Source organism: Pongo abelii, chromosome 3, assembly GCF_028885655.2.
Source record: "Pongo abelii isolate AG06213 chromosome 3, NHGRI_mPonAbe1-v2.0_pri, whole genome shotgun sequence".
Lineage (NCBI taxonomy): Eukaryota > Metazoa > Chordata > Mammalia > Primates > Hominidae > Pongo > Pongo abelii.
Window position 1 is genome coordinate 140,218,684 of NC_071988.2, and position 12,691 is coordinate 140,231,374.

At 33.7% G+C, this 12,691-nt stretch overlaps 1 protein-coding gene across 4 annotated transcripts in view; it reads right to left on the minus strand.

The window, feature by feature from the left end:
- Window positions 1–12,691, minus strand: part of PRSS12 (serine protease 12) — a 73,269-nt gene that overhangs the window by 16,362 nt on the left and 44,216 nt on the right. For all 4 annotated transcript variants that reach the window (XM_024246486.3, XM_003776519.5, XM_024246487.3 and 1 more), the window contains exons 8-9: window positions 12,294–12,435; window positions 2,531–2,736 (exon numbers count right to left, since the gene is read on the minus strand). In XM_024246486.3, coding sequence (XP_024102254.2) covers window positions 2,531–2,736; window positions 12,294–12,435 — 348 coding nt within the window. The remainder of the gene's footprint in view (window positions 1–2,530; window positions 2,737–12,293; window positions 12,436–12,691) is intronic.

A 12,691-nucleotide genomic window follows, 5' to 3' on the forward strand; every position in this document is an offset into this window, starting at 1 on the left:
AACTGCAAAGGCAGTAATGGCCTAAATTACTTACTTTCCACATACAACACTGTTCTAAGTCACATAAAAAAATGTAACTCAGAAGAGCAAAGCACATTCCCAGGCTAGAATTCTGATCTGAATTTACATTTACTTAGCATGTCAACATATGGAAAGGGTTTGCTAAGCCAATTGAAGTGGTAAACTATGGTTAAGGGTATACAGGCAAACCTCCCAAGGTAACAGACTTCTGTCAAGAACATACAAAAAAGAAGAATTAAATTAAAAATATATAAAAAGGTGGTATATGAAAGAAAGGCAAATGCAACAGGTATGACTAATTTTTAAAATATTTGAGAAAATAGGAGAATTTATATAGAGGTACTTTGTTTCTTTGGTTAAATATATGTGTATAAAGTATAGATATGTACTGTTTTTCTATCTAAGAGGAGGAGGGTGGGAACTGTGCCAAGAACAGGAAGACCTAATCAACACTAATGGTCTCCCATAATAACCAGGTAGAAGAGAGCCCAATAGGGAATCAGCAATAGTTATTTCTTGATGGAGAAAGAGGTTCAACAATGTGTACGAAGATGATTAATTTGCGAAATGATCTCAGAGGTATGCTTTCAAACTTTAACCTTCATTTCTTAGAATATGAGTCCTCTGGATGACACTGCAAATTGTAAGATATTAGAAAAAACATAAGTTTCCAATAATGCTCCAAGTTGGGTCAATGTATATGATGCCAAGAGAAGGAATGATGTAATGTTTAAAACAAGCAAAATTTTAAGTTTACATCATTCTGGGGCAAAGAACCAGACTGCAAAAAAGTAAACTCTATTTAAAGTCATACACTATTATTTAAAATTTTTTAAAAGAAAAATGAAGTTCATTTATAAAAGGAACCCATCAGATGACCAATAACCAATGGCTTCAGTTGGAATCACCTTATAGATGTCACCAGGTCCTGAGTATCAACGTAAAATCAACTGGTTAATATGCCAGATTCTGTAATCTGGCATCTAGCTGGGCTAAGATGAAATCTTTTTACTTGAAGTATGGTAGCATTGCCATAACCATGGAAAGATATCAAAAAGAATATTGCTATAATTCTAGGAAGGCATTAAAAACAAACATATAAATAATGTTTTTTATGTTTTTCAACTGCTTACGGAATTTCACATAATTCAAAGAATCAGTTATATCCCATTTGTAATGGTAATTTAAATTATTAAAGGGAATTTAGTAAATTAAGTTATAATCAGTATTCAGGGGAAAGGGCTGGCCAAATCATTCACATGTATACATATATCTATACACACATTCATATATAAAAATATGTATATATATTTAATATATATGAATAGAAAATAAAGTGAAAAGGATTGTAAGTTTTCTTTTCACAATCAGAAGCCCCTCAGACAGCAAAGAATCATATTAACGACATCCAATTCATTTATTGCATTGTCTTTGGCAGTTATTAAAAGGTGTTAGAAAAAGAAAATCCTCAAATATAGGTGCACTTGATTTTAACAAAATCCAGTGTATCAGAACTATAAACTTTCAATCCAGATAAAGAGGTGACTGTTCTTTTCATAAAATATACCACAAATTTCTCCAAAATAGCTCATTCTCTCAGTCATTTAAAGAATGTTTCATAAAAATTAAATAGGCCAGGTGCGGTGGCTCACGCCTGTAGTCCCAGCACTTCAGGAGGTTGAGGTGGGCAGATCACCTGAGGTCAGGAGTTCTAGACCAGCCTGGACAACAGGTGAAACCCCCGTCTCTACTAAAAATACAAAAATTAGCTGGGCGTGGTGGCAGGCGCCTGTAATCCCAGCTACTCGGGAGGCTAAGGCAGGAGAATCGCTTGAACCCGGGAGGTGGAGGTTACAGTGAGTCAAGATCGTGCCACAGTACTCTAGCCTGGGTGACAGAGCAAGACTCTGTCTCAACAAAAAAACAAAAACAAAAAAAATTAAATGTATGCAGAGCTTTCAAGAACTCTATTCAATTAAAGTATGAAACATTACTGTATCATATGAAAGGATTACTTATCATTTTCCTTAAATTTTTAAATTTCAGAGAATAAAATCTACAAAACATCATTTTCTTTTTGAAATTCATTTTAAAATCCTTGTTTAAAATATTAGTAAGACTTTAGAAATGCCTTTAATTCATTTCTATATTTTCATTTCTTTCCTTTTTATGAAGTCAATATCAATTCTGAATCTTCAAAGATAGCAACAAGCATGAGAGCTTTATTACATCTAAAAAAGGAAACACAGAAATGGCTAAGAAAGTGAAAAGGGGATGATCCCAAAGATTACAAGGCCCTGTAAATCCACTCCTACCCCTGAACCTTGTTCTGCCTGTCAGCCCCACCTAGGCAAGTTTGCCAAGAACTACCGGATCTAAGTAATAGCACAAGACATGGGCCTGTATACGTTCTTGTTGTACTAGATTTCTGTTATCAAAGTACTGCTTACAGTAATGGAATGGGAATTAGTATTCCTTGACTTGTTTAGGGCTCCAGAAGGTGACTTACCTTTATTACTGTTACCTGAGGCCTTCTTGCCAAAATAATCACAAATAACTCCTGCATCTTCACTGTGGCGGCAGTTGTGTCTTCCAATATCTTGCTTGATACAGTCAGCCAAGGACCTCTCATTTCCTGTGCACCTCACATTATCCACATGGATGGGTCCTTTTCCTTCTCCAAAATAAGCCATGGTTCTTGCTCTGGCAGGACCCCTGAAGACAGAACATTCTTAATCATGTGAAGAATCAGTCAGTCATATATCTGAATAAATCACAACATGTATTCAATTTTATTCCTTAATTTTTACATATTAAAATTAGCATCTGCATGTGCTAAAAACCATTTGTTTCATGACTGTTAAAAAAATTAAATAAAAAAGGTAATAACTATACTTTCTCTGTTGCCATACTCCACAGCTACTTTATTACATCACTTGCCTCTAATTTAGCTTTTTCTAAGAAACTCACATTTAATGGCACATCAAAAAATCATGATAGTCTTTAACTCTCATTTAAGCAGGAAAAAATCACCTCTAAATTTTTTACCCTCTTAAAGAGTACAATACCCTCTTAATACTGGTATAATATTGCAAAGAAAATGATGAGATTAAATAATAACCTACAGAGCTAAGAACTAATTTTTTGCCTCCTTTAGAAGAAAAATGTACAATTTTTTTAGGCCGGGCATGTTGGCTCATGCCTATAATCCCAACACTTTGGGAGGCCAAGGCAGGCAGATCACCTGAGGTCAGGAGTTCAAGACCAGCCTAGCTAACATGGTGAAACCGTTTCTACTAAAAATACAAATTTTAGCTGGGCATGGTGGCACGTGCTTGTAATCCCAGCTACTTGGGAGGCCGAGGCAGGAGAATCACTTGAACCCAAGAGGCAGAAGCTGCAGTGAGCCGAGATCGTGCCATTGCACTCCAGCTTGGGCAACAAGAGCAAAATTCTGTCTCAAAATAAATAAATAAATAAAATAAAATAAAATAAAATAAATTAGCTGGGCATGTAGGTAGTCCCAGCTACTCTGGAGGCTGAGGTGGGAGAATGGCTTGAACCCAGGAGGGAGAGATTGCAGTGAGCCGAGATCACGCAGTTGCACTCCAGCCTGGGTGACAAGGCGAGACTCCGTCTCAAAAAAAAAAAAGTACAATTTTTTATATTTATTTACTTTTTTTTAAAGACAGTCTCACTTTGTCACCCAGGCTGGAGTGCAATGGCGTGATCTCAGCTCACTGCAGCCTTGACCTCTTGGGCTCAGGAGACCCTCTCACCTCATCCCCGCAAGTAGCTGGGACTACAGGCGCATGCCACCATGCCTGGCTAATTTGTTTGTATTTGTAGTAGAAACGGGGTTTCACCATGTTGCCCAGGCTAATCTCCAACTCCTGACCTCAAGCGATCCACCCACCTTAGCCTCTCAAAGTGCTAGGATTACAGGAGTGAGCTACCGCACCTGGCCTAAAAGTACAATTTTTAACAGAGACAGAGAAAAACAGGAATCATGACTAGATGGCAGATTTACTTTTAGTTTATTAATTTTTTGTTTTAATAACACATTTTAAAGTATGCAAATACAAAAATATTTAAATGAAATAAATATTTCAAACTAACGCCATATTTAGAACTCAATTTCTGATAAATTAATGAAATAGTTATCAAAGGCAAAAGCTTTCAAGCAAATTAATGAAATAGTTATCAAAGGCAAAAGCTTTCCAGATGAATTACTGGAAAACTATCCTTGAAATCTCAAGTTAGGGAAAAACTTAATAAAGTGGACATAGAGGGTATAAACTATAAATTTTTAAATTGATAAACTTAAAAATTAAATTAAGAATGTAGCTTTCCTAAAAACTACCCTAAGGAAAGTGAAAAGATAAATTTAAAAGTTGATATTTCTAGAAATATATTTGTTGGTGAATATACTTTCTAGTAGAGAAGAATGGCATACAATAGACAAAGAAATCATTTAAAAAATAAGTAATCTGTTTTTAACAAAACTCTAGGTGATTCTTCTGCGGATAGTTCTGCATCAAACTTTGGCAAAGAAAACTAAGTTATTTCTCCATTGTTGCACATATGTTTTAAAATTATTAGACTTCTTACAATTATGTATATATCCTTATACATAAATCTTTGTGGGCAGCTTAGATTTCTTCCTAGAAGTTTTATTCTATTTTTTTCTATTTTTTAATTAATTAATTAATTATATTATTTATTGTATTTTTTTAATTTTATGTATTTATTGTATATCACGGTTCTTGTCTGTCTGAAATTTATTTCTTACTATTAGTGTTAGTAAGAAATCTAGCTTTATTTTTGTCCTTAAAGTAGTTGTCCCAATAACCTGCTGATTTGAAAGTCTTTCTTATTTATCATGCTATATGCACACAAGCCATTTCTTGGTCTTTACAGTTCAGTAATTCACAACCTTGGCTACCCATCAGAATTGCCTTTGAAAACACTTAAAATATAGCACAACCTGAACCTCATCTCACATGAATTAAAGTAGAATGGGTAGTATTTTTTCAAGTTCCAAAATGATTTCAATCTACAACCAAGGTTGAAAGCCACTGCTGCAGTGTCACTGACCTCTTTGACTATTCCTGTGCCAGTACCACATGGATTGGATTTCAGATGAATTTGGAAGTCAAATCCCCCTCCCCACCCCATATGCACACCAAGAAAAATGAAAGATTTTTACTAGCATAGTATTTAATGTATAAATTTATTTCTATTTTGTCTTCACATTCAGGATTGCGGTACATCTCTTCATTGATAAGGTCTTCTAGCTTTAGTAAAGACTTAGGTTTTTCACATAGGTCTCAATTCGTACAAAGTGTATTCCTAGTTTTTGTTTTGTTGTTAGTTTTTGTAACTTCTACAAATCTGTTTTTCTTTTTATTTTCTACTTATCCCACAGGCAGACCATTGCCTTTTAAGTATTTATGTTTTATCTTGTTACATTAATAAACACTAGTTCTAGTCTCTTTCCAGTTGATTCTCTTGGGTTTTCTAGGTGAACAATCATATTATTCATATAGATATTCTGACCCTTCCTTTCCAATACTGATACCTCAATTCTTAAGGCTTTAGTGCAACCTCCAGACAATGCTATCATTGCAGTAATGGCAGGGACTCTTTTGTTCCTATTTGATGCTTATTTGTGATATAAAATTAAAGCAGTTTAATTTTGTTCTCAGCTTCCTAAGAAGGAATGTTGATTTTATCATACAACTTTTCAACATTATTAAGATATTTGTTTAATCATTTATTAAAATTATTGTATATTTATGGGTGACACACTGAATTACATTAATTGAATGCCTCAGTTTGAATCACTCTTACATTCCTACAACAGACTCCACTTATTGGTGGTATATTGCTCTTTTAATACATTGTTGAATTAAATTTGCTAATATTTTGTTAGCAAAATAACTTTGTATGTAGATTCATTAGATTGAGGCATAGTTTTCTTTTTTGTGTGTTTACTTACCTAGTCTTGAAATCAAATTAAATTAGCTTCATAAAATAAATGGAAAGATTTCCATAAGTTTCTTTGCTCTGCAACAATTCATGTAATTCAGAAACTGTTTCTTAAGGACTGGTGAAAAGTCCAGCAAAAAAAATCAGTCATTTCTTTCATAGGCATTAATCTAATTGGGTTTTCTATCTCCTGTATCAATTTTGATAATTACATTTTTATTGAAAATGTAGTTTCCCAGATAATCATCCATTTCATCTAGATTTTCAAGTGTATTTGCTAAAAGTAGTTCGTATTATTAAACTTTTTTTTTTTTTTATGAGATGGAGTCTCACTTTGTTGCCCAGGCTGGAGTGCAATGGCACAATCTCAGCTTACTGCAACCTCTCCCTTCTTGGTTCAAGCGATTCTCCTGCCTCAGCCTCCCAAGCGGCTGGGATTAGAGGCATAAGCCACCACGGCTGGCTAATTTTTGTATTTTTAGTAGAGATGGGGTTTCACCATGTTGGCCAGGCTGGTCTTGAACTCCTGGCCTCGAGAGATCTGCCCGCCTCGGCCTCCCAAAGTGCTGGGATTACAGGCGTGAGCCACCGTGCTCAGCTGTATTATTAATCTACTAGGGTTTTTGTTTAACCTTCTATATATCTGTGCTTAAATTTCTTTTCTGTTCTCTATGTTTACTTGTATTGTCTCTCCTTTTTCTCAGGCAAAATTGCGTAAGATTGTTGAGATTGTTGTTTATTAACCTTCTTTAAAAATAAAAATAATTGCTGATAAGGTATAGGTATAATGTAAAGAAATTTGAAATTCAAATCGGCGTAATTTGAAGACAATAAAAAATTAATAGAATTTGGAAACAAAAATTCCAGATGATTCCCAGCAGTTTCAGAGGTGAGAATGGGTGGAGGTAGAAAGTAAACCACAGTATGTTAAATGTCTTTATCTTTTTCAGGAAGGGGAAGTTACAGATCACAATTTTTGAAATTATTAAGAAAATATGTTTCAGTATGTTTGCTAAAAATTTAAAGAGAACTTCCAGAAAAACAATAAGAATGTTGAATTTCTAGACCACTGAGAAAAAATGAAAATTGAAAATTGAATTAATCATGCAAATCAAAAAACAGATGATTACAGAAAAAAACAGAAAATAAAGCATGATAAATAACATAAAACTAGACGGCAGGTAGAAGTAGACATACAGAAAATAAAATTTAACTCATTTAAATAAACCAAAAGGAACATTTCTTAGGAACTGATCAACTTGCACAAACTAAAAAAAAAGCACCATTTTAGATATATCGATAAGTAGAAATTAGAGAACATTTTAGCCAATAACAGCACATGATTAAATAAATTCTCATTGATATAGTGAAATCTAATACATTTTCTTTTGACTACTCTTTCTTTAAACAATTAAGGACTCTGCCATCCACAGAAAAAAGGGAAAGGTTTCTCACTGGTTTACTGAATCTAGTAATTCACAGCTGAAAATTTCAATGACACAACAGTTTCTAATAATTAGTCTTTAAACTGGATGTCAAGTGCTCCTGGTAGATAATAACTTTCCAAGGGATACACAGGCTCTAAGTGAATCTAATTTTTATATCCTCAAATTTCACATATATTATTTCTTAAAAATAATCTTGCTGCTATCAAGATCAAACTTCTCTTTCAAAACTTCTCTTCTCTCACTTCACAAAAAGCATATCTTGCACTCATTCCAAATCCTACCACAGTGCATTCCTCCAAAGTTTGAAAGCCTCTAAAGGGGACAAAAGAAAAATTCAAAATATATGATAGCGATGAAGCTTCCTTAATCCAAGCAACACAAACCCAACCCATTGGTCTAATTAAGAAATGAGAGCTTTGGTAAACTTTTATTTTCTATGTTTAATAATTATTTAATAATTTTATTAAATTTTTTGCTGTTTATTATCAGTTGTATACTAGAAATTATAAATTCTAGAGAAACCTGAAACTTGTTAGCATAATTTCTCTCTCTCCATGTACATATGTGTGTATATCTGTATATATGCATACATGTGTATATGTGTGTATGTGTGCATATATGTGTGTGTATATACATATACACACATATTTTTAAGGCATAATAACACTGAGATTCCATGGGGGAAGAAAATTTAAAATACAATTTCAAGGAGAATAAAAAGCTGTAAAATTTCTGGTCAAAGAAGTATTTTTTGTTCATGTATTTTTTAAAATGGATAGCAGAATCAAATTACTATATTTGTATTTCACTGGATATAATTAAGAGTGGTGTAACTGTTTTATATTCAAATGTCATACAAATACACCAGAAATTAAGTCCTTTGCAGCTATTTAAATGTAAAATAGATATCAGATATACTTAATTTTAGATCTCTATTAAAGCAGTGAGAATATACAATTTTTAAAATTTTTTAAGGATTAATACGCTAACAAACATGTTCAAAAACAATGCTATATTGGAACATATGCTACTGGATCCACATAAAGTGTAAATAGAATGGAATTTCCATCATGACTACTTAGTCTATCTCAATGAATTTAACTGATCTCAACACATTCTCTATCAACAATCTACAAACAATATGCTCATATGCTAGACTTTGTCAGACATTATGTAATGCATCCATAAATAATGCCTTTTACTTTCTGTTCACTTTAAGCATATCTGTATTAGTTACCATTCACATTTCCTTTTTTATTATCTCATTTCTGTCTTTCCCATTATGAAAAGCCTCTCTAATACTATTTTGATTCTCAGTGTTTCCAAGGACTAATCCTCATGCATCACAGAACTGGCTGGAGGATAGATCTCTGAAATTCCTATTAATGAGGCTCAAACCTTATAACAGCTTCAAAGTTTCCTGGATTGATTTCTACAAGTCCTTTATTAAAGATTTTTTGTGATTCAAAATAGACATGATGAAAAAAAGATCCTCGGCACTAGTCACATACCTGTTTATAATTATATATATATACACACACATATATACATATACACTGAAAATATACGTATATGTTCTTATATGAAATCCAATTTCCCTTCAGTGGGAAATTATAAAAATATTCCAGTATATTTAATCAAATAGCTAAACAATTCTCACTTAAATACTATTTGATGGCAAATTGCAGATTATGTTTTCCAATTTGTTATAGTAACATTAAATTACTGAATTACTTGTAAGACTATTTAAAATGCAATTATAAAGTCTTTTGATGCTTTTCTTGATTGATAAGTATTACAGAAATATTGAAAGCTGCAACAAACTTTGTTCACTTAATCTAGATTGTGTTTCTCATCTAAAATCACTTCTTTTTTAGCTTTAATTAGGTATAATTGATATAAAAAATCTTCATCAGTTTGGACATATGCATGTATCTGTGATACCATTACCACAACCAAGGTGCTAAATATATCCATCACCTCCAAAAATGTCCTTGTGTTCTTTTCTGAGGTTTGTTTGTTTGTTATGTTCTGCTTCTGTTTTCATTTGGCTTTGGTAAGAACACAAATAAGATCTATACCCTCCACATATTTTGAACTATACAGTACCATATTGTTAACTATAGGTACTATATTGTACAGTAGATCTCTAGAACTTATTCATCTTGCATGACAGGAACTTTATACCCATTGAAAAATAATTTCCCATTTTCTTCTCCTCCCAACCCCTGATAACCACCATTCTATTTCTGCTTCCATAAGTTTGACTATTTTAGATATCTCACATAAGTGGAATCATGTAGTATTTGTCTTTCAGTAACTTTATATACATACATACATACCACATTTTCTTCATCCATTCATTTAGGCTGTTTCCATATCTTGGCTATTGCAAATAATGCTGCAATGAACATGGGAGTGCAGATATTTCTTTGACATCCTAATTTCAATTATTTTGGCCATATACCCAGAAATGGGATATCTAGATCATATGGTAGTTCTACTTTTAACTTTTTAGGGAACTATTTTCCATACTGTTTCCATATTATTTTCCACAGTGGCTGTACCATTCTACATTCCCACCAACAGTGTGCATAAGGGTTTCAGTTTCTCCACATCCTCACCAACACTTGTTATCCTTTGTTGTTTTGACCATAGCCATCCTAACATGAGGCTAAACTCACTTTGAGTTAAATGTTAAATGGACTAAATGATTGTGTTAGGCCATTCTTCCATTGCCATAAAGAAATACCTGTGACTAGGTAATTTATAAAGAAAAGAGGTTTAATTGGCTCATAGTTCTACAGGCTTTACAGGAAGCATAGTGCTGGCATCTGCTTGGCTTCTGCTGAAGCCCAGGGAGTTCTCAATCATGGCAGAAGGTGAAGGGGGAACAGGCAAGTCACACAGCAACAGTAGCAGCAGAAAGCGGGGTGGGAGGGTGCCACACACTTTTAAACAACCAGATCTCATGTAAACTCAGGGCATGAGCTCATTTATCAGCAAGGGGATGCCCTAAGCCATTCATGAGGGATCTGCCCCCATGATCCAAACACCTCCCACCAGATCCCACCTCCAATATTATGGATTACATCTCAACATGAGATTTGGGTGGGGACAAATATCCAAACTATATCAATGATGATAAATAAAAAGCAATGAACAATTTAGAAAGAAATCCAAGTAATAACACACAATTATATGTGTGTTGATGATGCCTGATGAATATGCTTAGAAAATTTTTCTCTCCTTAAACTTAGCTGAGACACACAATTTGAAGATCAACTTTGGTGCCAATGTTTCCTTTTGTATTTCCAGAGGTAATACTACGTTTCTTGGATCACCTCCACCAAGACAATAAAATTAAAATATGGCCAATAAACCAGTCTCAAAGAGCAATATCTTTTAACGGCTGATTTTGGGTGAGGAAATGTACCGGGAATGTAATGCAAGAACAAGAATAATTTTTTTTTCAAATGGAAAAAGGAGTGATAGAAACACAGTGAGCAAAAGAAATTTAAAATTAACCACTGACTAAATTCACTTTCACATCTAATATAGACTCTCCCTACTTTACTGCCCCATAGTTTGAAAATTGAAAATTTATATCACAAATGAAGGATTAATTGGCTGTAGGACAACTGGAATTGCAACTGGGTCCAAAACTGAGCCATAAATTGAAGCAGTATCGAGTAACCAGAAACAACTTTGATTTTGAAGTTTACCCCCAACATGTGAACTTTTATTAAAACGGAAATGCTTTTTAAAATAAACATGTATTCTTTATAGAAAATAACCATATGAACTGTTCAATATTTAAAATGAACATAGATATATAATTAAGGATATATTTTTAAATCCAAATTACTATTAGTAATCTACTCTGAGCTAGGCAATATATATATATATTATCTTAAATTTATAACCCTCTGAATTATAACATTTTCCGTATTTTTGTTACTTCAAAATCATTACTTAGGGTGCTTTCACAGTCATTCATGACATATGCAGAGCCAGTAAAATTTTAAATTACCCAGCTGAGGTCTAACCAACAGGAGATGATCTGCCTTCTTTTTTGCTCCTCTCCTACTGTAAACAAGTGTCCTTTTCACATTCTATTTAGTGCCATATTCTTATTGTAACTCACGCCTGAGGGAAGCTTATCTAATGCATGCATTTTCTCTCTAAGTCACACCACAGCCTTTCTGCACTTAGGAACACTATACAGCACTTCGGTACTATAAATGGGGGCCAATTCAAACAGTGAAGTCATCAGCAAAGCAAGCACAGAAATGCAAAAAAAAAAAAAAATTGGCACCACACAGACTGTAAAAGAGGACAACTGTTTACAAGTATGAAAGCTGAAACAAGAAGGGAGAGCAGTGACCTCAGCTCTAGGAGCAATGGCTCAGCATTTGCTAATTCAGTGTCCACAGTGACTTTATAACTACCAAGAAAAATGAGAACCAACAGTAATTTCAATAACTCTAGAGTCCCTTAAAAGGCTACAGTGTTGAAACATCAATCACAGAGAAAAGGTTAACTGATAGAAGCTGATACAAGCAGTATTATGACTAGTCAGTTATTAGACTATTTTGTTATTACATAAAAAGCTACATTTCTTGTGTGACATAATATTTCCTGTGAGTAGAAAAATGTGAATAGGCTCTACTTACTACTTCTTCATAATTCTGGATCAAATCAATATGCGGCCAGTATTTTCAAATGAATGACAGAAGCTCATTTTAAGTAAAAAGTAACTCATTAGATTAAGCATTTAAAAATTCAGATATGCTCATCAGTAACCATCCCAAATAATTAGGTTTTCCTTACTTATAGCCAAGCTGACGACAGATCACAGCTGCATCCTTATCAGTCCATCCATCATCACAGATTGTTCCCCACTGGCCATTGATAAAAACCTCCACTCGTCCTTCTTTCTTATTTTCTCCATCCATCAGTCTGACAGGAAAACCTAAGTCATGATTCAAATGTATTAGAACAGCCCAAACAAGCAAACTGATTCTAAAGCATGAGTGACTCTACAAAACACAATTGTTCTTTTTAAATCAGCTATAAAATCAGATGGGAAATACTTTTTTGAGAGAGAGGAGATATAGCAATAAAAATTTTATCCACTTTTGTATGTCTCTTGCAGCCTTGAATTCAAAGTGCTCACCTTGCTCAACCTTGTATCCCCAGACTGTGGAATGGTGCCTGGCATACAGAGG